The 26,192-nt window shown below is 42.7% G+C and overlaps 1 protein-coding gene across 1 annotated transcript in view; it reads right to left on the minus strand.

Moving 5' to 3' along the window:
• Positions 1-26,192, minus strand: part of GATB (glutamyl-tRNA amidotransferase subunit B) — a 219,163-nt gene that overhangs the window by 143,110 nt on the left and 49,861 nt on the right. The window contains exon 3 of the mRNA XM_077279319.1: positions 22,867-22,980. Within this exon, the coding sequence (XP_077135434.1) occupies positions 22,867-22,980 (114 nt within the window). The remainder of the gene's footprint in view (positions 1-22,866; positions 22,981-26,192) is intronic.

The following is a 26,192-nucleotide window of genomic DNA, read 5'->3' on the forward strand; positions in this document are numbered from 1 at the left end:
CGCAGGCTGCGTGGTTTTCGCGGAAGCTCCGCTGCGTTGTGACCCTGAGCGTCCACTGCTGCTGCGCTGCTGAGAGGAAGTGCCCTTGCGCTGATGCTGTGTGCGCTGGTGCCGCTGTACCTGCGCTTGCTCAGGAGATAACTGTATAACCTCCTGGACATCCTGCTGCTCCTGGTCGCTCATAGTCCCGCACTGTTTTTAGTGAAGGTAGCTGAGCAGCGATTCTAGGCTGCTCAGCTGTTTAAATTCCCCGCCCGCAGCGCCTAACTTCCGGTTTCTCAGGTGCCCCTGCACTGACCCGGAAGTGCTCCTGCCGCACCTGTGCATTAACTTGCGGTCAGTCTCGCGCGCCCGCCATGCTGGCCGCCGGCTCCTGGGGGTGTCAGAAGTGCAGCCACAGCCGCCGCTGCCTTGTCGCAGGTATACCTGTCGGTGGCCGCCGCCACCAACCCCCATTGCCCCAGCCACGGTATTCTCATATCGGAGCCCGCCCGCACACATGCCTGTGGCCCCGGTGGCGATGGTGCCGGCGTTCCAGCGGTCCCACGTGTCCGGCCTCCAGGATCCATACAGCATCTTGTCTGGGATCCCATGGGACGGTAGCCGCCGCTACCCCCATGCGCCGCAGAGCAGCGGTACGGAGGTTATCTCGGTGACCGCCGTCACCTGCCTCCTTCCTCCCCTTTTTTTTTTTCCTTTGGGGAAGGCAGACTTAATCCTCTTCACTGCCTTCCCCTCCTCACTCACCCTCCAGGTCCGCCGACCCCAGCGGTGGTGCTTCAGGGAAGGAGAAAAAGGGGGGGGGGGGGGGGGGGAGAAAAACCGCTCGACCCAGCCGTGACAGGGTGCCCCCTGCCAGGAACCGAACTGGATCAGCCCCTGGTTCCACGAAGGATCTTCAGGTACGTGCTGTAGGTTCCCTGTCAGGGACAGGAAACCAACTGATGTGGGAGAGAGGTACGCCCTTTTTCACCTGTAGGTTTCCTGTCCCTGGGGGCGGACCCCTCTCTCCGTGGTGCCATCATGGGGGATAGAGAAAGAACCTATACATATCTGCAAACTCGTAATGACCTGAAGAATCATAATGGCAGGTCAGTTGCAGCATCTAGTGAACATGGTTAAAAAAAAAAAAAAAAAAAAAAAAAACACACTCTGGAATTGCACTTTTTTTTTTATAATTTCACCGCACTTGGATCCCCCCACCCCATTTCCCAGTAAACAATATGGTAAACTCAATGATGTCATTCAAAAGTACAACTTGGTCCGCAAGAATTTACCTCTACAGAGAGGGGTGTAGAACACCGCAGCGTCTGATTTTACATACTGATTAAAAGCTTGTCACCTTCATATTAAACAGTGCAGCTTTATGTTAGCAGTGCAGGGGTTAAACTGTTCAGCTTAAAGTAACATAGTAACATAGTTATTAAGGTTGAAGGAAGACTTTAAGTCCATCTAGTTCAACCCATAGCCTAACCTAACATGCCCTAATGTTGATCCAGATCCATGTAAGCTCCACACTGGGGAAAAAAATTCCTTCCCGTCTCCACATACGGCAATCAGACTAGCTCCTTGGATCAACGCCCTATCAAGGAATCTAGTATATATACTGTGTAACATTATACTTTTCCAGAAAGGTATCCAGTCCCCTCTTAAATTTAAGTAATGAATCACTCATTACAACATCATACGGCAGAGAGTTCCACAGTCTCACTGCTTTTACAGTAAAGAACCCGCGTCTGTTATTATGCTTAAACCTTCTTTGAAGGTTAAACCTTCTCTGAAGCCTCTTCGGTAATCTCAGCTGTGCAGTGTTGGCTACTCCCCTCTGCTATATATATATATATATATATATATATATATATATATATATATATATATATATATATATATATATATATATATATATATATATATATATATACTCGCCCCTGGCAATCTGGATTGCCAGTGTTAAGTCTTGTACTGTCTGGTGTGGAGTGGAGGTGGCGGTTGTTGGTAGAGGCGTTTGGAGTATTGTTCTGTGACTGTTGCTTGGACTTTTGGCTGTTTGCAAATCCTCTTCCTCTCCTATTTGCTTTACATTCCTTTTCTCCCAGGTGTTCCTTTATGTTGTCTGAATGCATAGTTGTGTGATTGGTATTTTTCCTTTATCCCTGTATGTCCATCATGGTTTGTCTGGTTTGTGTATATTCATACACTATTACTCCCACTTGCCTGAGTAGGGAAGGGGGACAGATATAGGACGGATTCAGGAGCTCAGCAAGGTATGTGGCCCTGGCATCTTTACCATCAGAATTAATCTGGGGAACAGGGATAGCTAGGGCGCCGCCAGTTTTAGGAACAATGAAGGAGCAACTGGCTCTGGGTAATCTGACAATAGAATTGTGACACCCTCACAAGCCATATTGATGGAAAAATAAAAAAAATTTATGGCTCTTGGAAGAAGGGAAGCAAAAAATTAAAACGGAAAATCACAAGGTCGTGAAGGAGTTAAGGGTTATCAAAAATTATGCCAAAAAGCAAAACCAGTGTATGAAATATTAAGTGTATTCAGTAAATCAATAGCTTGTCAAGCACCCTTTAGTGGAAATAGATTCAAGTAATCGTTTTCTGTATGACTATCAGTTTATCACATAGTTAAGGAGGAATTTCGGCCCACTTTTCCTTACAGCACTGCATAAAGGAATTTACCACTTTTAGAAAAGTGTTTGCCAAATGTTTGCAGGCAGTGAAGTAAAACTAGATAGTAGTCATCCTCCAATGGTCTAGCGCTGACTTCCCACTTCTGCTCCAGTTGTGTTTTAACTGAAGCAATATTGTAAATACTAAAGCATGCATCACCACTGCAGCCAATCACTGAGCTCAGAGTCCTGTGCCATCCACAAAGGCTGAGCCACTGAGTTCAGTAGCTGATTGCAGCAGGGATGTGCGCTAAAGTCATAGTAAAACCCTGTAAGTTCATTGAGGTTTGGGTTCATGCTGTGTTCACACACTGGGGCCATGATGCAGTTTTTGCAACAATTTTCAAAAATAATGGTAAAAAAATTGCACTAATTGCTGCAATGGCAGTGGAAAAAAAATGTGTGAATGCTACCTTAAAGAGGCTATCCACTACTTTATCATTGATGACCTATCCATAGGATAGGTCGTCAACGTCGGCTTGGTCATGGTCTGACACCCAGCTCCCTGACGGTCAGCTGTTCTTTGTGTCGGTGGCCAGAACTGCTCAGTTACAGTCCGTCTTCTGATTGTGGTCGTGGAAGGCTACTGCACATCCGCTTCCTATTGATTTGAATAAGAGGCAGATGTGCAGTACCCTGCCACGGCCACCATTAGAAGACAGAGTAGCTCTGTAATGGAGCAATTCTGGAAAGTGGCCGGCGCCGAGAACAACTCATCGGCAGGGACGCCAGGTGTCAGACCCCAAACCGATCAGACATTGATAACCAATCTTAAGGAACATCTGCTACTGAACAATTCTATAAGGGCATTATATTAGCAACAGTTCGCTCATACTTAATCTAACTCCTATAGAAGCAACAAGGGTGTACTTAGTTTTTCGTACACTGCTTTTGCATTTTGGAATATTTTTGTTAAATAAAGACAGTGTATTCTGTAATGTGCTGTTGCTTATCTGAGTTTGCAGTTACCCAATTTTAAGACTTTGAGGACCTGATATCGTTTATTATGTGCTGATACATAAAGCCATTGAAATCAAGGAGGGTATACTTAGTTTTTCTCATGGATGTAAATAACCATAGCTAGACAAAAGATATGTCTCAATATAAATGCAAGTTTTAATATGCTGAATATCACAGCATGATTAAATACTCAGGGATAGCAGACACAGTACATTAAGTTAATTCATCATAAGTGAAGCGTTGAGAGTGTTTATACACATGTACAATGCGGATTGATGGCTCTCCACTTTATATCACTCTGTCCAGAGGCAGACAAGGTCACCAAAACATGAATGCAAGAGGAAATTAGTTTTCATTAAGCAGCTCACATTTAGAGAGAAATCTTTTAAATCACCGATATTGAAAATGAAACTGCAATCAAGGAAGGAAAACATCAGGCCTTCTGTGGATTAATGGCTTTATTTAAAGGTTTGAATCACTAAAAATGGGACTGCAAGTGTTAATTAATGTCCTATCGAATGGAACGGTAAGGGCTTGTCTACACGGGTGCAATTAAGACCTGTTCTCGATTCTGTATTCTTTTCTTCTAAATGGCAAGCTAAAAGGTTGAGTTCACACATTGCATTTTAATTGCTGCTTTGACCATTTTGTTTTGGATGAGATCTGCTCTGCTATTAAACAAATAATATAAAAAAGCAATAGGCTTCTTGTATCAAAATTGCTGCAGAGAGAACACTGCAACTTCTGCTCACAACAATACATTTTCGAACTTAAAACTTTTGAGTGACACGTTTCGGTTTTCAAAAAGTTTGCTGCTTAAGTGTTTTTATTGTCGAAAGTGCAATAAGCATTTCATACGTTTTTAAACTTTCATTGACAAATACATCAAGTTTACACAAAGACTCAATATTTACAGTGATGCCCTTCAATTTTCAAGACTCCTAGAGTTAAGCCTCGCAGCTGCATTTCAACTTCTGGGTCAAATCACGACGGATGGCGCTTTTGTTTGTTCACCCTTGTTTTGAGGATTGAACGCAAGTTCTCAATGTGATTCAGATCCGGAGAGCTTACACTCAAAATGTCAATGTTTTGTTCATGGAGCCACCTAGATAATATTGTGAATGAGCCCACTCACTTGAATGTAGAGAAACCCAACACATGAATGGTCTCAGGATGCTTTACAGTTGGTATGACGCAGGACTCAAGGTAGCACTCAAGTTTTCTCCCAGAAGAATGATTGTCCGATGTTCCAATCAGTCTGAAGGGAACGTCAGAGGAAATAACTTTACCTCAGGGCTCTATAGTGAGTAGATTCACTCACACTTTTACCTAAGAACAATGCCATGAAAAAGAATGGGATCTAAAACATCCTCCAAGAGCAATTTCTCCTACTGATCGAGCAGCAATTTGGTCATGACAACTGCTTTTTCCAGCAAGATAGGAGCACCATGTCACAAGGCAAAAAAGTTATCGAAATTTTGGGTCCATGACCAGGAAATTCCCAGATCTCAATCCCATTGAAAACCTGTGGTCAATCTTCAAAGGGCAGGTAGACAAACAAAAATATACAGAAATTGTGATAAACTACAAGAAGGAGCTGAGACGCCTCTCCTTTACTGCCTGTCAGACTCTGCTCTGATGCCCTGCAGTGCAGGAGCAGTGCAGAGTATCAGATCAGCGATCCTGTCACTATACAGTGATGTCCCTTCCTGGGACAACGTAAAAAAGTAAAAAGAAAGTTATTAAAAAGAATAAAAATTGTTTTTTAAAAATACCTAAATAAAGAACAAAAAAAGACAAAATATTACGGTAATCCAATAAATACATTTAATTACGTAAAAAAAATATTTTAAAATATACACATTTGGTATCACCGCATCCGGAACGACCCAATCTATAAAACTGTCCCGCTAATTAACCCCTTCAGTGAACACCGTAAAAGAAAACAAAAAAAAAAAAAGAAGGAAAAAAACTATACTTTATCATCAAACAATAAAATGCGATCAAAACCATAAAAAAATTATATACCGTATTTTCAGGCGTATAAGACAACTGGGCGTATAAGACGACCCCCCAACTTTTCCAGTTAAAATATAAAATCTTCTTAAAAGTCGGGGGTCGTCTTATATGCCATGTGTCTTCTTATAGGGCGGGGTGATTAATGTGCCTTTTGGGTGGGAGTGGTCCGGATGACGAAGAGAGGGGGCATCTCACAGTAAAGTGTGAGTGGAGTATCCCCCTATTACTTCATTGTGGCAGCGTGGGGTCTCTGTGCTGGGGAGCGTCTCCCGAGATCTCGAGATGAGATCTGAATCTGAGCATGCCCCGCCCCCAGCGGCCATTCTCCCGAAGGCCACCCCATCGCAGCAATGGAGATGCCGGTGCCTCCGGGCTTTGAGGAAATGCCGGCAGAGCCCCGACACTGCACAAAGATAAGCTGCTCCGCAGCACAGAGCACCCACGCAGCACAAAGAGGAGCTGCCGCTCACAAGCACAGAAACCCCACGCTGCCACAATGAGGTAATAGGGGGATACTCCATTCACACTTTGCTGTGAGACGCCCCCCTCTCTTCGTCATCGGGACCATTCCCCCCACCCACCATATGCACATTGGTCTGCACCCGGCGTATAAGACGACCCCCGACTTTTAAGAAGATTTTCAGAGGTTAAAAGGTCGTCTTATATGCCGGAAAATACGGTAAATGTGATATCGTTGCAATCTTACTGACCCGAAGAATATAGCCACTTGATCAATTTTACCACATAGGGTGGTAAATGTATAATGTACTGTATACTGTATGAGGAGGCACGATCAGCTGAATACAGTATACAGACGCTGTAAGGCGGGGGACCTGGGTGACAGGCTGACGCACGCAGTGCGCATGCCCAGGAATCCTAGCCCCGCACTGTGCATAATGCATAACACACTGCGGGGCTGGGAATCCCAAGGTGGGTGGCGGCAATGCCCGCACAGGCGCAGTCTGCAAGCCTGGCTGGGATGTCACACGGCCAGAGCTTACACACAGCGCAGGCGCCGGTTTTGAAGAGAAGCCAGCACGGAGGGGGTGGCGCCGAAAGTCCCTGAAGATTTGAGAAGAAGCAGAGTAGCGGTTCAAGCTGGGGAGTGAGGACCCGCCTCCCTGGCTAAAGACAGGTATTTTGGCTAACTTTCAAAACCCTTTATTTTGGGAATACTTGAACCAAAAACTAAAAGAGCCACCTTGTTAGAATGCAGCATTACTGCTGCACAAGGTGGCTCTTTTAGTTTAGAACGGCTGGAGGGGGGTGACAGTGGCCCTTTAAATTTGCATTTAAAGCTAGTTTCAGATTTAAATCCTACAAAAAATTGGAACACTATGCCTCAAAATGCCAAATCAAATGAGAAAAGCTATCATGTTGACATTAATATTAGAAAGTTTATTAATTTCTCACTCACATAAAAAACAATAATACAAAGATAGTGAATACAATTGGGGAAGATCAGGCAAGCAACACCATCAATAATAGCTCATGTCGCATCGTATAAAAAAAAATAAAAAAAAAGGTGAATTTTAATTTTTAAATAAAACTGGAAAACTGCATTTTGTTTTATTTCTAATAAAATACTTCATTCTGGCTGTGTCTTTATTTACCGTGTAAATACATGTATAGGAGTAATAATGGAGGTATCTTATAGACACCTCTCCATTACTAAACTGTGGGCTTGATTTCACCTGAAAATACAAAAGGTGACATCAATTCCACAAATATGAACCCCACTTGCCACCGCCAAAGGGCAAGTGGGAAGAGCTGGGCAAAGCGCCACAATTGGGGGGGCCAATATCCATGCCCCTTTACCAGCCTGAGAATACCAGCCCCCAGATGTCTTTTGATGAATTTTGACTTGCTGGTTATCAAAAATACAGGGGTACCCACGCCAGGTTTTTTGTTTATTTATTTATTTACAGCGCAGAAGCCAGCTAATGAATACACCCATGAGCCGCTCCTGCTCTCACTGTTATTAGCGGCAGAAGGTGTCAGACGATGGGAGTTAATAGTCCCATCTGGTGACACCAGTTACCGAAGGTAAACTGTATACCTCCGATCACAGCTGAGCGCTCACGCTGTCTTTAGACAGCGTGGGATTCGCGGCTCTCTGACCGGCGGGGAAGTTTTCACCGCCAATCAGAAGTGGTGTTTGCTGCGCTGTCATGCACATGACAGTGTGACAAGCCCCTAGTGTTCGGGCAGCCGAACCCAAACAGTAACACGGACTTCCTGATGAAGTCTGTGCCTGAACAGTAGGTGTTCGGTATGGACATCGAACTTTACTGTTCGGGTTCGCCCAACTCTACTCCTTAGTCCATTTCCTGTATTTCAGTATGAAGAAAAACCTAAATTTTTTACCCTTTTTTTTTTTTTTTACATTGATTAATGTATAGGATAAACGACGTGACAGTTTTGAAAGTCGAGTTGCAGCGCTAACAAGTGTACTTTTTTGTTGCAGTTCTTTCATAAAACCTTTGTATTTAGAGGTAAAACATTTTTTCTATGATTTTTCATGTGTGCTTTATTTTTAAACATTTTTTTTTTTTTTTTACATTTTTACTAAGCCCCACTACCAGATTTTAATATTTTACATGTTAATTGCTAGACTGATACTCTGCAATACTCATGTACTGCAGTGCATAAACTACATCACTGTCACACTAACACAGTCTGTTAGACCCTGCTTATGTCAGGGCCTAACAGGGCACCATAACTGACAGATCCCAAAGCGATTACTTGGCCCTGTGGTTGCTATAATTAACCATTGGGTTCAGGCAATCGCAGAGTAGCATCTAGATGCTGCTGTCGATATTGATAACAACATCTATGAGATTAAATAGTCATGATCAGTGCTAACACCAATGATGACTGATGCAGAAAGGAGTATCACAGTCCGCGCTGCTCTGTTGGATAGCCGGCTCCAATCTTCTCAGACACAACTGAGAAAATCATAGCAATATAAGCCTGCCTGCTTCACTGCAATTGGTCTTTCTATAGAGACAAACCAATGTCTCTTGCCTGGTTTGCTGCATGTACGTGGTTCAGGAGACGATAATTTATGTTAAATGTCTTTCACTAGGGGGACTTGTCAGGGAGTCACAAAAACACTGAACTTTAGGAAGGCAAAGTTTGACCAGCTTAGAGATGCCCTTAATCTGGTAGACTGGGACAATATCCTCAGAAATAAGAATACAGATAAAAAATGGAAAATGTTTAAGAACATCCTAAATAGGCACTGTAAGCGGTTTATACCTTGTGGGAATAAAAGGACTAGAAATAGGAAAAACCCAATGTGGCTAAACAAAGAAGTAAGACAGGCAATTAACAGTAAAAAGAAAGCATTTGCACTACTAAAGCAGGATGGCACCATTGAAGCTCTAAAAAACTATAGGGAGAAAAATACTTTATCTAAAAAACTAACTAAAGCTGCCAAAAAGGAAACAGAGAAGCACATTGCTAAGGAGAGTAAAACTAATCCCAAACTGTTCTTCAACTATATCAATAGTAAAAGAATAAAAACTGAAAATGTAGGCCCCTTAAAAAATAGTGAGGAAAGAATGGTTGTAGATGACGAGGAAAAAGCTAAGATATTAAACACCTTCTTCTCCACGGTATTCACGGTGGAAAATGAAATGCTAGGTGAAATCCCAAGAAACAATGAAAACCCTATATTAAGGGTCACCAATCGTTATAACCCAAGAAGAGGTGCGAAACCGGCTAAATAAGATTAAAATAGATAAATCTCCGGGTCCGGATGGCATACACCCACGAGTACTAAGAGAACTAAGTAATGTAATAGATAAACCATTATTTCTTATTTTTAGGGACTCTATAGCGACGGGGTCTGTTCCGCAGGACTGGCGCATAGCAAATGTGGTGCCAATATTCAAAAAGGGCTCTAAAAGTGAACCTGGAAATTATAGGCCAGTAAGTCTAACCTCTACTGTTGGTAAAATATTTGAAGGGTTTCTGAAGGATGTTATTCTGGATTATCTCAATGAGAATAACTGTTTAACTCCATATCAGCATGGATTTATGAGAAATCGCTCCTGTCAAACCAATCTAATCAGTTTTTATGAAGAGGTAAGCTATAGGCTGGACCACGGTGAGTCATTGGACGTGGTATATCTCGATTTTTCCAAAGCATTTGATACCGTGCCACACAAGAGGTTGGTACACAAAATGAGAATGCTTGGTCTGGGGGAAAATGTGTGTAAATGGGTTAGTAACTGGCTTAGTGATAGAAAGCAGAGGGTGGTTATAAATGGTATAGTCTCTAACTGGGTCGCTGTGACCAGTGGGGTACCGCAGGGGTCGGTATTGGGACCTGTTCTCTTCAACATATTCATTAATGATCTGGTAGAAGGTTTACACAGTAAAATATTGATATTTGCAGATGATACAAAACTATGTAAAGCAGTTAATACAAGAGAAGATAGTATTCTGCTACAGATGGATCTGGATAAGTTGGAAACTTGGGCTGAAAGGTGGCAGATGAGGTTTAACAATGATAAATGTAAGGTTATACACATGGGAAGAAGGAATCAATGTCACCATTACACACTGAATGGGAAACCACTGGGTAAATCTGACATGGAGAAGGACTTGGGGATCCTAGTTAATGATAAACTTACCTGGAGCAGCCAGTGCCAGGCAGCAGCTGCCAAGGCAAACAGGATCATGGGGTGCATTAAAAGAGGTCTGGATACACATGATGAGAGCATTATACTGCCTCTGTACAAATCCCTAGTTAGACCGCACATGGAGTACTGTGTCCAGTTTTGGGCACCGGTGCTCAAGAAGGATATAATGGAACTAGAGAGAGTACAAAGGAGGGCAACAAAATTAATAAAGGGGATGGGAGAACTACAATACCCAGATAGATTAGCGAAATTAGGATTAATTAGTCTAGAAAAAAGACGACTGAGGGGCGATCTAATAACCATGTATAAGTATATAAGGGGACAATACAAATATCTCGCTGAGGATCTGTTTATACCAAGGAAGGTGACGGGCACAAGGGGGCATTCTTTGCGTCTGGAGGAGAGAAGGTTTTTCCACCAAAATAGAAGAGGATTCTTTACTGTTAGGGCAGTGAGAATCTGGAATTGCTTGCCTGAGGAGGTGGTGATGGCGAACTCAGTTGAGGGGTTCAAGAGAGGCCTGGATGTCTTCCTGGAGCAGAACAATATTGTATCATACAATTATTAGGTTCTGTAGAAGGACGTAGATCTGGGGATTTATTATGATGGAATATAGGCTGAACTGGATGGACAAATGTCTTTTTTCGGCCTTACTAACTATGTAAACTGTCACAGTGCAATTTTGTGCAGTAACAGTTTAAATAAATCACACGCGTCTATTGCAGAATGCGCAGAGGCAGCGCATCTCCGATGTATATGTACGTTAGTGTGTTAAGAGGTTAAAGAAAATCCATAAGCAAGATCAACCTACCAAACTGCATACAGGTCTTTGAAATGTATGTCACACACAACTTTATGTCTTCTATCTGTTACTGCATTTAGCCTTTTCATTCACATGCTAATGAGGCATCAAGTGCTCTGGGCTTGACAGAGCACTTATGCCTCAGCCTCCAAAGGTTTTGTGATAAAATCATTTTGTAGTTTTTCCCATCAAAGTTACCTATAATCTTTAAAATCCACTGGGAAACAAAATGAACTCATTTTAAGGAGGAAAATAAAAATACCCAAAGTAAACTAATGTGGTTGCATTTTCCTGCCATTTTCTTAGATGCATTTTACAGCAAAAGCCATTGTCCATAAAGGGCTTACAACACTGCAAAATGATCTCATTGCTGAAAATTTTCAGACAGGAAAATCTTACAAAAAAATTCCATGGCATTAGATATGCCATGGGACACTGTAAAGACGGCCATCAAGAAGTGGCTTAAATTTGGCACAACAGTTCTATTACCTAGAAATAGACATCCCTCAAAAATTGATGAAAAAAAGACAAGAAAATTGGTCCGGGAGGCCTACATCAACATTAAAGGAGTTCCAGGAATTTCTCACAAGTACTGAATGTGAAAACAATCTCACCAATTCTTCAAACATCTGGCTTATGGGGTACATGTCAATACAGAAACTTTTCTTATAAAGAAAAACATTGAAGCCTAGCTATGTTTTGTTAAATCCTACATCAAGCCTTCCAAAAGCACGTGGAAAAATGTGCTATGGTCTGATGAGTCCCAAGTTGACTTTTTTGGCCATAATTGCAAAAGGTATGTTTTTTGCAAATCCAACACTGTGCATGACCAAAAGTACACCATACCCACATGGAAGCATGGTGGAGCTGCATTGTGCTTTTGGTTTGTTTTAGTCAAAGTGGAGGAAATTACGGACAGTTCTAAAAATCTGTCAATTTGTCATCAAATCCTTCACAGCTCTGTTGAAAAGCTGAAAAGGAATTTCACCTTTCAGCACTACAAGGACCCTAAACATAAGTCTAAATCAACAAGAGAATGACTGCCAGATGTGTATTTTAGAATTTGTCATCCAGAGCCTAGACCTGAATCCAAATGAAAAACTGTGAATTGACCTGAGGAAATGTCCTCGCAACCTAACAGATTTGTAGCACGCACCATTGCAAGGAAGAGTGGGCCAATTCTAGACGTGTCCAATGCTGATTGAATGCTGTCATAAATTTAAAGAGTAGTGCAACAAAGCAATAGTTTTAGGATGTGCATATTTATGCAGCCTAATTCTTTTAGTTCTTTTTCTTTTACCCTCCAAAAAGATTTTCGGTTGATTTTCAATTGAATTTTAGAGACTACGGTTGACAAAAAGTGGAAAAAGTTCTGAAATGATTCTTCTTTGTATGATTTTTTACATGATAAAAACCTGCACATACTTAATTTTATTGTGTGTCATGTGAAGTTTGTTAAAAAGCAGACGGCAATTATGTAAGCTAGTCTGTCCTGTTGTGTAATTTTTAAGCGATTTATAAATTTGACTTTGACACAGACGTTTTCTAGGACACTGTAAAGCCGCAAAATGAATATGGATTAAAATTGTTATATATTATTTAATCTCTGAGATAAGTTCAAATCCAGAACAATGACACCATTAAACTGCTGTATTATTCCAGCTGGAAGATAACGTTCACTTCCAGAACAATCACATTTTACAACTGTTGCATTATTCAATTACAACTTTGTAAATCTGTAGCATACTGAGAATGCATGGAGATGCAGGAGACTGTAGTGGCCTTGTGACCAGACGAGTAGAGGTTTCTGTTATGATGCCCTTCGCTGTGTATACTTACATGACCCAAACCAATAATTATGTCTTGACTGATTCAACTGCTGTATTTAGCGTCTGCTTAGTTTTGTAGAAGGTTAGAGTTTACTGATATTTCTTACAATCAATGGAAAAGGTCGGTTTGCAGCAATAATCGCTGTTTGCAACTGGGGAAAAAACAGCCATTAAATTTCAATCATTACATGACCAGCTATTTTTTTCCATAAAGATCAGAGCATCCTGTTCCACAGAAAAACAATACTGGCAGTTAAAAAAAGACTGATCTTCTGACTATGATGCATAAAAAGCTTTGGCAGCTTACAAATACAGATTTGTGGGGTTAGGAGGATGGCAGTAGACTGTACCTGGCATGTAACTGAAAAAGACATAGTATAGCAAGTTGTTGTTAATCAGTATTACCTAGAATTTTTCATAAATGGATTGTCCACTGCTGGACCACACCAGCTTAATCAATTGAGGAAGGTCTCATTACCGAAACGCACGTCGGGGTGAACGGGTGTCCCTGTGGGATCGATCCATCATCCATAAGTTAGTATATGGAGTCACTACATTGTTTATTATGTTCATAGTAATGGGGTTTGTGATTTGCTTATGCTCTGCTAGCTGGTACTTGTTAAAGATATATACATCTCCATTTATCTATGTGGGTGATTAAAACCTGCATACATCTGTATACACCTTTGACCAGGGATAAACCCAACCTTGGGCTCTTTGTTTGATGTTGGTAGCATCTGGTTGCCATCTTTTAGTCCCACATATCCGTTTGTCTGATATGACACGTTTTTATAATATTTAATAAAGTTGTTATTTTTGGATTCTATGACTGCTTGGTGGTTTTCTGTATATCTATGTGATTTGAGCAGTTATCCATACATATATCCATGTTATAGTGGTAGTTAGATAGATACACTTTTGATGGTGATCTTTTATATTAGACATCTTATACCACATATAATGCTCATCAGAATTTGGTTCAGCTTAATCAAGGCAGAATCCGAATTACAAGAAAAACTATGTATATTCACCTCCTGCAGAAGTGCTGTGTTGGCGATGTAGGTGCCGATATTCACAGAGAGTGACTTGATTTGCCATGTGCCAGCTGCAGTCACCCGTCAGCAGCAGCTAATCAATACTTTGTCAGGGTGGATGTCCACTCTTACGAAATAGTAAAGATGGTAGATGACGAGTAGCCGCTCATTGGGTAGAGCCAGCAAATGACAAACTCATTTTTTCACAGTATTGGATAACCCCTTTAATGTTGAAAAGATTCTGTGCCTAAATCCTAATTTAAAACCCACCAGAAATAAAACCACATTTAAATGCTGAGGAAATATTTGTTTTTCTTTGGGCTTTGACACACAAGAACAATTAATGAACAGCAAAAAAAAAAAAGTAAATTAGCAATACTTCAGCACTGATGCACCTGGTATTTGTTGATGATATGGCAGTAGCAGCGACAACACGACTATAGCGACTCAGCTATGACTGGACTCAGCAGTCATGTTAATGTAAATGACAAAAGACCACTGTGCTTATTGACTGGCTGCACTGGTCAAAGGCAATAGCCATGACAACTCCACTACTGCTTTCTCAACAAAGACCGGGGGATAGCAGAGATGTAGCAGCTCTGGAGTTACAGAGGGCAAGTAATACTGATCTTATTTCTACATAGAGGAGGCTTATGCAATAAAAACGTAAGCTTAGGAGACCCAGTTAAAGCACCACTCCAGAATTTTTTTTAATTTTAATTTCAGCGCTGGAGTGGTGCCATTAATGCAAGTCCCCTGCCCCTAGTATTATGCTCACCAGCCGTTGTCTTCAGCTCTTCCCAGCGCTGCCTGAGTACCGATCGACCGTAAGTCAGCGGTAACGGTTACAAACTTTCAATGCAAGTCTACGAGAGCCTCGTTCTGACACACACTGAGGACTTTTGTCTTCTGGCTTGCCCAGCAAACACTGAATCGATTCGGCAGGTCACAACCTGCAGAAGACTAACAAATAAAGCTGCACTCTCTAATTCTATAATATTCAAACATGAAATATATGAAATTGGAATTGCATTACTGCTCTAGAAAATAAATTAAAATGAAGATACTTCGCACATACATTTGTCAATTCATGTTTGCCCAGCAGCCAACAACAAGGCGATTGTCCTTGCAAGGAACCTAACCTAATAGGTTCTGACCGAGCACTCCACCCATTAGACAATGGCTAGAGATGGACGAACCCGAACAGTAAAGTTTGGGGTCCGTACTAAACACCTACTGTTCAGGCATGGATCCCAAACACCGACTTCACCAGAAAGTCCGTGTTACTGTTCTGGTTTGGTACCCCAAACATTGGGCTCTGATCATTACCGCCGGTCAGAGCGCTGCAGCCCTGACGCTGTCAGATGACAGCGTGAGCCAGCAGCTGTGACCGGAGGTAAAAAGTTTACCTCCAGTCACAGGTGTCAGCTGATGGAATTACAACTTCCATCAGCCTATGCCTGCTGTCACTGGTAACAGTGCAGTAAATTAACCCCTTCATGACCCAGCCTATTTTGACCTTAATGACCTGGCCATTTTTTGCAATTCTGACCAGTGTCCCTTTATGAGGTAATAACACAGGAACGCTTCAACGGATCCTAGCGATTCTGAGAATGTTTTTTCGTGACATATTGGGCTTCATGTTAGTGGTAAATTTAGGTCGATAATTTCTGCGTTTATTTGTGAAAAAACGGAAATTTGGCGAAAAGTTTGAAAATTTCGCAATTTTCACATTTTTAATTTTTATTCTGTTAAACCAGAGAGTTATGTGACACAAAATAGTTAATAAATAACATTTCCCACATGTCTACTTTACATCAGCACAATTTTGGAACCAAAATTTTTTTTTGCTAGGAAGTTATAAGGGTTAAAATTTGACCAGCGATTTCTCATTTTTACAACAAAATTTACAAAACCTTTTTTTTAGGGACCACCTCACATTTGAAGTCAGTTTGAGGGTTCTATATGGCTGAAAATACCCAAAAGTGACACCATTCTAAAAACTGCACCCCTCAAGGTGCTCAAAACCACATTCAAGAAGTTTGTTAACCCTTCAGGTGTTTCACAGCAGCAGAAGCAACATGGAAGGAAAAAATTAACATTTAACTTTTTAGTCACAAAAATGATCTTTTAGCAACAATTTTTTTATTTTCCCAAGGGTAAAAGGAGAAACTGGACCACGAAAGTTGTTGTCCAATTTGTCCTGAGTACGCTGATACCTCATATGAGGGGGGTAAACCACTGTTTGGGTGCACGACAGGGCATGGAAGGGAAGGAGCGCCATTTGACTTTTTGAATGGAAAATTAGCTCCAATCATTAGCGGACACCATGTCGCGTTTGGAGAGCCCCTGTGTGCCTAAACATTGGAGGTCCCCCACAAGTGACCCCATTTTGGAAACTAGACCCCCAAAGGAACTTATCTAGATGTGTGGTGAGCACTTTGAACCCCCAAGTGCTTCACAGAAGTTTATAACGTAGAGCCATGAAAATAAAAAATCATTTTTCTTTCCTCAAAAATAATTTTTTAGCCCACAATTTTTTATTTTCCCAAGGGTTACAGGAGAAATTGGACCCCAAAATGTGTTGTCCAGTATCTCCTGAGTAAGCTGGTACCCCATATGTGGGAGTAAACCACTGTTTGGGCGCACGTCGGGGCTTGGAAGGGAGGGAGCACCATTTGACTTTTTGAACGCAAGATTGGCTGGAATCAATGGTGGCGCCATGTTGCGTTTGGAGACCCCTGATGTGCCTAAACAGTAAAAACCCCTCAATTCTAACTCCAACACTAACCCCAACACACCCCTAACCTTAACCCCTTCCCGACATCTGACGTTATAGTACGTCAGATGTCGGGTCCCCTGCTTTGATGTGTGCTCCGGCGGTGAGCGCACATCAAAGTCGCGACATGTCAGCTGTTTTTTACAGCTGACATGTGCGCGCAATAGCGGCGGATGAAATCGCGATCACCCGCCGCTATTAACTAGTTAAATGCCGCTGTCAAACGCAGACAGCGGCATTTAACTACCGCATCCGGCCGTGCGGCCGGATATGAGCGCATCGCCGACCCCCGTCACATGATCGGGGATCGGCGATGCTTGTACATTGTAACCATAGAGGTCCTGGAGACCTCTATGGTTACTGATCGCCGGTGGCTGTGAGCGCCACCCTGTGGTCGGCGCTCACAGCACACCGGCATTTCTGCTGTGTAGCAGCGATCTTATGATCGCTGCTGCATAGCAGAGCCGATCGCGTTGTGCCTGCTTCTAGCCTCCCATGGAGGCTATAGAAGCATGGCAAAAGTAAAAAAAAAAAAGTAAAAAAAATTTGAAAAAAATAAAAAAAATATAAAAGTTTAAATCACCCCCCTTTCGCCCCAATCAAAATAAATCAATAAAAAAAAACCCCAACCTACACATATTTGGTATCGCCGCGTTCAGAATCGCCTGATCTATCAATAAAAAAAAAGCATTAACCTGATCGCTAAACGGCGTAATGAGAAAAAAAATCGAAACGCCAGATTTACGTTTTTTTGGTCGCCACGACATTGCATTAAAATGCAATAACGGGCGATCAAAAGAACGTATCTGCACCAAAATGCTATCATTAAAAATGCCAGCTCGGCACGCAAAAAATAAGCCCTCACCTGACCCCAGATCACGAAAAATGGAGACGCTACGAGTATCGGAAAATGGCGCAATTTTGTTTTGTTTTGTTTTTTGCAAAGTTTGGAATTTTTTTTCACCACTTAGGTGAAAAATAACCTAGTCATGTTAGGTGTCTATGAACTCGTACTGACCTGGAGAATCATAATGGCAGGTCAGTTTTAGCATTTAGTGAACCTAGCAAAATAGGCAAGCAAAAAGCAAGTGTGGGATTGCACTTTTTTTGCAATTTCACTGCACTTGGAATTTTTTTCCCGTTTTCTAGTACACGACATGGTAAAACCAATGATGTCGTTCAAAAGTACAACTCGTCCCGCAAAAAATAAGCCCTCACATGGCCAAATTGACGGAAAAATAAAAAAGTTATGGCTCTGGGAAGGAGGGGAGTGAAAAACGAAAACGGAAAAAGCTCCGGGGGTGAAGGGGTTAATCCCAACCCTAACCCCAACACACCCCTAACCCTAGTCTTAACCCTAATTCCAACCCTAACCCTAAGGCTATGTGCCCACGTTGCGGATTTGTGTGCGGATTTTTCCGCACCGTTTTTGAAAAATCTGCAGGTAAAATGCACTGCGCTTTACCTGCGGATTTACCGCGGATTTCCAGTGTTTTTTGTGTGGATTTCACCTGCGGATTCCCATTATGGAGAAGGTGTAAAACGCTGCGGAATCCGCACAAAGAATTGACATGCTGCGGAAAATACAACGCAGCGTTTCTGTGCTGTATTTTCCACACCATGGGCACAGCAGATTTGGTTTTCCATAGGTTTACGTGGTACTGTAAACGTGATGGAAAACTGCTATGAATACGCAGCAACCAATCCGCTGCGGATCTGCAGCCAAATCCGCACCGTGTGCACATAGCCTTATTCTAACCCTAATTCCAACCCTAGCCCTAATTCTAACCCTAACCCTAGTTCTAGCCCTAGCCCTAAGTGCAACCCTAGCCCTAAGTGCAACCCTAGCCCTAAGTGCAACCCTAGCCCTAAGTGCAACCCTAGCCCTAAGTGCAACCCTAGCCCTAAGTGCAACCCTAGCCCTAAGTGCAACCCTAACCCTAAGTGCAACCCTAGCCCTAAGTGCAACCCTAACCCTAAGTGCAACCCTAACCCTAAGTGCAACCCTAGCCCTAAGTGCAACCCTAGCCCTAAGTGCAACCCTAGCCCTAAGTGCAACCCTAGCCCTAAGTGCAACCCTAACCCTAAGTGCAACCCTAGCACTAAGTGCAACCCTAGCCCTAAGTGCAACCCTAACCCTAAGTGCAACCCTAACCCTAAGTGCAACCCTAACCCTAAGTGCAACCCTAACCCTAAGTGCAACCCTAACCCTAAGTGCAACCCTAACCCTAAGTGCAACCCTAACCCTACCCCTAACCCTAACAGAAAAACAAAAATAAATATATTTTCTATATTTTATTATTGTCCCTACCTATGGGGGTGATAAAGGGGGGGGGGGGTTTATTTACTATTTTTTTTATTTTGATCGCTGTGATAGAACTTATCGCAGCGATCAAAATGTACAGGGAACGAATCTGCCGGCCGGCAGATTCGGCGGGCGCACTGCGTATGCGCCCGCCATTTTCCAAGATGGCGGCGCCCATGCGAGGAGACGGAGGACACCGGGAGGGACACCGGGACTAGGTAAGTATGGGGGGGTGCGATCGGACAGCGGGGGGGCGGAGGGGAGAGGAAGGCGCTTAGGACAGGACGGAGGGGTACGGAACACTGACGGCGGCTGCAGATCGCCGCCGCCAGTCGGTGGGGGGGCCAGATCGGGGTCTCCAGCCATGGCAGATGCTATTGCAGCATCGGCCATGGCTGGATTGTAATATTTCACCAATTTTCATAGGTGAAATATTACAGATTGCTCTGATTGGCTGTTGAAAGTGAAACAGCCAATCAGAGCGATCGTAGCCACGGCGGGGCGAAGCCACCCCCCCTGGGCTGAAGTACCACTCCCCCTGTCCCTTGTAGGTCGGGTGAAATTGGAGTTAACCCTTTCACCCGGCCTGCAGGGACGCGATCATTCTGTGACACAGCATATGCATCACAGGTCGGATTGGCACCGACTTTCATGACGCATATGCTGTGTCACAGGTCGGGAAGGGGTTAATAAATCCCCAGTATTTTTGATAACCTGCCAGGCAAAACTGACAGCTGCGGGCTGCAATCCTGTCATGTTTTAGCAAGGCTAGTTATCAAAAATAGAGGGGTCCCACACGTTTTTTTTATTATTATTATTTAAATACATATTTTAAAAAAAAACAGCATGGGATGACCCGATTTTTGACAACCAGCCAAGCAGACAGCTGTGGGTTGGTATGGAGCCATATTGGCCCCCCAAGCCTAAAAATAGCAGCCAGCAGCCGCCCCAGAAAAGGAGCATCTATTCGATGCGCCAATTCTGGCGCATTGCCTGGCTCTTCCCACTTGCCCTGTGGCGGTGGCAACTGGGGTTCATATTTGCAGGGTTGATGTCACCTTGGTATTGTCAGATGAAATCAAGCCCATGGCTTAGTAATGGAAGGTGTCTATAAGACGCCTATCCATTACTATCCAAAAGAAAAAAGGAGGACTGACAGCACTCACTGAGTTGGACGCTCATTCAGTATTCCAAGTAACCAACTTGGAAGCTCAGCAGAATACGAAAAATAAAACAGTGTCCAATCCAGGGTGATGAATTTCCAAAACTAAGGTGACCTCAGATAGATCACCGCTTGCACGGTGAGAAAAAGTCTTACGGTGCAGCGCTAAGCTCAGCGAGTTCACCAAAATTCACTGAGATTTTCTCACTGTGAACTCCCTGAGCTCAGCGCTGCACCATCCAACTTTTTCTCACTGTGCTACTGGTGATCTCACTGAGGTCACTGCGGTTCAATGGCACGAATGAGAATGCAGCCTCAATAACCTGCACTAACATCGATTACGTCACCACTAGTCACTGACACTGCATTCACAGTATATCATTATCACGTGGTTTTCAGCCTGGATGGTCGCATCTTGGCACCGGTCAAGTTGAAAATTATTTATCACAGACATTGACAGAACGTCAGACAGGTGAGGAATATGGCTGCTTTTTATTTTATGTTTTTTTACAGGAGACTATGGCTTCAAAGGAATGGACATTGAGTATAACTGTGTTTGTTATTTTTAAATAAAAAAGTGTTTTTCTTTTTTTATTTCAAATAAAAAGTACTTTACACTAGCTGTGTGTTTATTTACAATATAACTATAGGATTAGTATTGGATAGGCGTCTTATAGGTGCCAGACCTGAACATCCAGAGGTTCACCGATCACTATCTATAGTGGCTTTACTCACAGCAGGATCCTACCTTCCCATATAATACCTTCTCATATATTATTCAGCCCACAAGAGGTATCATTAGGTTAGGTTTCCAGCAAAGAGTGTCGCCTTTTCATGGGCTGCTGGGCAGACACGAATTGGACAATGAGCTAGGTTCTATTCATTTTAACCTATTTTCTAGAGCAGTAATGCAATTTAATATATTTCATGCTTGCAGGCTATAGCATTACAGGGTGCATATTTGTTTGTTATATATGGAGGTGGCTACTCTTAGTTTGCACCTGTTCACACCCGTTTTCTGTACGGAAGTGATGGTCAGTCTTTGAAATTTATAACCTGCAGAAAGCGGCTGCTTAGTATATCACTAGGTGAAGGGAAATTAGATTAGTGGCACCACTCCAGCAGTGAAATAAAAGAAACTAAAAAAAAAAAAGCTTAAGGGGTGCTTTAGGGAAACAAATAACAGTTCTTCAGCGTGGACCTATTACACCCAAAACCAGCCAGACCACTAAGCTCTGACTGCTTTCCTTTCATTCCCACAAACAAATCAGATATGAAATTTCTCTCCTCCCAAATATTCCACGATCACGTTGAGTGGTATTATTGAAAAGTGGACGTTTTTAGTGACCACAGAAGCTCAGTCACGAAGTGGCAGACAACAAAGTTTCTGGATGTTAAGACACAGACCACGAAAGTCATCAACTCTCTGCTGATTCAATAACTGCACAGGTCCAACCTTATCTTGCATTGACACCAGCACAAAAATAGCGTGCCTGGAAATTCATGGCAGGGGTTTCCAAGGCCGAGCAGCTGTTTTCGAGATGTACATCACCAAGCTCAATGCCAAGCGTAAGATGGAGTGCCAGTAACGCCGTCGTAAGATGGACGGCCGTTGTCCAACATCAGTGTCTGACTGCACAAATACTCATTGTTGAAAACACAAAAATAATCCCACAGACCCACTTCAAAATCTAACATAAACATCTCAGAAGAGTGGAAACAGTTATTGCAATAAACTTGGGATCAACTCAATATTAATGCCTATGGATTTAGAATGTGAGGTCATAAAAGCGCCTAGAGGTGCAACGTGTATGTGTCCCAATGCTTTTGTCCATATAGTTAATTTTGCACCAGTTAATGCAATGACTAATAACCTTTTTTACACTATGTCTTTATTGTGTATCTTACTCCTATGTTTAAATTACACAAGTCTATGATTATGTTTCTATTACAATCGCAAGAGTTATAGTGAAAATAATCAAGACAATTTAGCCAGTAAGTGATGGTTAATCATAATTTTATATGAAACAGACAGTACACTTCAAGTAACCAAGAACACAAAAAATGGGTTTGTCTTCTAGGATTGTCAAAGGGCATATTAACGCAGCAATATGAAATGAAGTATCATACTCTTTTTTTCCACTTCAGAGAAAGTTTTCATCTAAGGCTGTGGATATCATATACCATTCGCTAGATAGAAAGGATTAGAGGTGGAAAAGTCAAGCATTAAGTGCCGTCATGTTCAAGAGAAGAGTCCAGTCATTCTCTTCTGATCAGAGTTCATGCATCAAAGAATATATTTAGATTTCGGAGTAGAGCTGAGACTTAAGTGTTTTAAAGCCTTTCATAGGCTATAATGATCTAAGTTATTTCAGACCTGTACAGCATGAGAAACAGCCCGAAAAATGAAAGATGAAGACTACAAGAGGAAAGACTGACACGTCTCCATGTAGCATACATAAACCACAAGATTATGTAATCAGATCTGTGGGCTATCAGATTATAAAATCTAAATTCAAGGTTCCCTACATTTTTAAGAACCATTGTTTTTTTTTTTGTTTTGTTTTTTTAAATGATCTAAGATTTGTCACTCACTCATCAGTGCTAAATGTGCACTTACAGAAAATGTAAAGAGATACATACCGGCAGGTCAGCGTAGAAATAATGCTTTCGATCAAACAGGGACTTCTTGTTTATGGTGCAGTTAAGAGCAAAGCCGGTCATTACAGCAGCTTCTACACACCTTCTGTTGATGGTCTACAATAACAAGAAGCATGAAACAAAACCAGTGAATGTTGTAAATCTATCCGCGAGTTTAATATGAGAAAGGAGGATAGTAGCAGTAATGTTAAGCTGCACGTGGTAGTCACGTTCTGAAAGTAACGCTTTATTTTTCAGAACGTGACTCCTGCATGACCAGAAAACTAGGAGGACGCAGATCAACAAAGCTACTACACTAGTTATCAACTGGAGACTCAGTGTGTAGGTAGAATAAGCATTATAGCACCTTAGATGAAGACAAGCATTAACTAATTTAAAGAAACACTTGGCAATGAGGAATGAGCATGGTATGTACAAAGGATAACTACCTAAAGGGTTATTCTGCCTCACTTCTGTATTGGTGATGTCACTTCTATTGATACCTGCTGAGAAGTGTGCAGAAGTACCTGTCCCATTCATTAGAAGTAGACAGGGGGGCTACATCGGCATTAGGTATGTGCTCCACTTACAAAAGTGAGAAGAGATGGAATAACACTTTAATAAATGTGTTGCTGACAACCCACAATACATTTATTCTATGGGAATCTTCAGTAGGATCAATGCTTTCTGCATTGAACCTACAACGCAAAGACAAATTAAGACAATCCGATGTCTTACTTTAGAGATATTCACGTTTTTCTTATATTTTGGTAGGTGATCAAATACGTCTCACTGCGAAATGCAAATAAATTTATAGAATTTATACAAAGTGATTTTCTGGATTTTATTTTTGATATTCTATCTCTCAATGTTAAAATTAACCTACCATTAAAATTATAGACTGTTCATGTCTTAGTCAATGGGCAAACTTACAATATCAGTAAGGGATCAAATAATTATTTCCTTCACTGAGTATATATATGCACTGGCAATGGATATTCATTTTTCTGTAATAGCGCGCACAATGTGAGCCGCAGGAGCCGGCTCCTGCAGCTGCCGGGCACTCACATGTGATGCTACTTAAGAGAAATGAACATTCACCTCTCTCCACTCCCATGGGCGTGGAGAGAGGTGAATATTCATTTCTCTTCAGTAGCATTACATGTGACCGCGCAGCGGCTGATATTGTGAGTGCTACTTAATACTCACTGCCCTCCACGAACATAGTTCCGGCATGGGCAGTGGTGAGTATTCTGGCAGCTGTGCTCTGCTTGTAAGCAGCGCATGACGTGCCTACCATGTGCTGCTTACAAGCATAAAGCAGCTGCTGGCACGGAACAAAACGCTGTGAGTGAGCGCAGGAAGGTAAGTGTAATGGTTTATTTTTTTTATGTTTTTTTTTATGGGGGCCAATCATACCAGGATAAGGATGGAGCCATGCATACAAAGATAGGGATGAAGCCATGCATACAAAGATAGGGATGGGGCCATGCATACAAGGATAGGGATGGGGCCATACATACAAGGATAGGGATGGGGCCATGCATACAAGGATAGGGATGGGGCCATGCATACAAGGATAGGGATGGGGCCATGCATACAAGGATAGGGATGGGGCCATGCATACAAGGATAGGGATGGGGCCATGCATACAAGGATAGGGATGGGGCCATGCATACAAGGATAGGGATGGGGCCATGCATACAAGGATAGGGATGGGGCCATGCATACAAGGATAGGGATGGGGCCATGCATACAAGGATAGGGATGGGGCCATGCATACAAGGATAGGGATGGGGCCATGCATACAAGGATAGGGATGGGGCCATGCATACAAGGATAGGGATGGGGCCATGCATACAAGGATAGGGATGGGGCCATGCATACAAGGATAGGGATGGGGCCATGCATACAAGGATAGGGATGGGGCCATGCATACAAGGATAGGGATGGGGCCATGCATACAAGGATAGGGATGGGGCCATGCATACAAGGATGGGGATGGGACCATGCATACAAGGAGGGGATGGGGCCATGCATACAAGGATAGGGATGGCGCCATGCATACAAGGATAGGGATGGGGCCATGCATACAAGGATAGGGATGGGGCCATGCATACAAGGATAGGGATGGGGCCATGCATACAAGGATAGGGATGGGGCCATGCATACAAGGATAGGGATGGGGCCATGCATACAAGGATAGGGATGGGGCCATGCATACAAGGATAGGGATGGGGCCATGCATACAAGGATGGGGATGGGACCATGCATACAAGGAGGGGATGGGGCCATGCATACAAGGATAGGGATGGCGCCATGCATACAAGGATAGGGATGGGGCCATGCATACAAGGATAGGGATGGGGCCATGCATACAAAGATAGGGATGGGGCCATGCATACAAAGATAGGGATGGGGCCATGCATACAAGGATAGGGATGGGGCCATGCATACAAAGAAAGGGATGGGGCCATGCATACAAAGATAGGGATGGGGCCATGCATACAAGATAGGGATGAGGGAGCCTTGCATACAAGGATACGGATGAGGAGCCCATGCATACCAGGTTAGGAATGAGGAGCCCATGCATACCGGGATAGCGATGAAGAGCCCGTGCATACCAGGATAGCGATGAGGAACCCGTGCATACCAGGATAAGGATGAGGAGCCCGTGCATACCAGGATAAGGATGAGGAGCCCATGCATACCAGGCTAATGATGAGGAGCCCGTGCATGCCAGGCTTATGCTTGAGTCAATACGTTTCCACAGGTTTTTTTTTTTTTTTTTTCAGGTAAAATTAGGTGCCTCGGCTAATACTATAATAATAATAATATAATCGGGTCGGCTTTTACTCGAGTATATACGGTATGTTATTGGTCAATAAATCCGAGATCACCAAGATTTTATCAAAAGTAGAAAAGATGGTGGAACAGAAACAACAAGGGCAGAAAAGTAAGACAACTCTCAGACCAAAATCAGAGAGTCCTTAGGCAAGGTGACCTATGATGTTCCTATTATACCCTTAAGTAGTTAATCCCCTACCTTGCCGCCGAGGTTGGTGCCCAATATCGATATAGCGCCCCCTACTCAACAATGGCGATCACTAATCAGTGCCCTGGTAACAATAGTTATAAGCAGAATATACACATAAATGGTTGGTACTTATTTTGTACAGATCCTTCTTAGAAAGGAGGAAACTGGCATGAAGGCAATTTTGAGTTCGGCCTAAATTTTGCTACTTTTCAAAGCTCTTATGCTGCAATTCTGGTGTGAAAGCTTTGATGCATCAGGCCCATAATATTGATAAGAAACAGAACAATTGGCT

Source organism: Ranitomeya variabilis, chromosome 1 (genome assembly GCF_051348905.1).
Source record: "Ranitomeya variabilis isolate aRanVar5 chromosome 1, aRanVar5.hap1, whole genome shotgun sequence".
NCBI lineage: Eukaryota > Metazoa > Chordata > Amphibia > Anura > Dendrobatidae > Ranitomeya > Ranitomeya variabilis.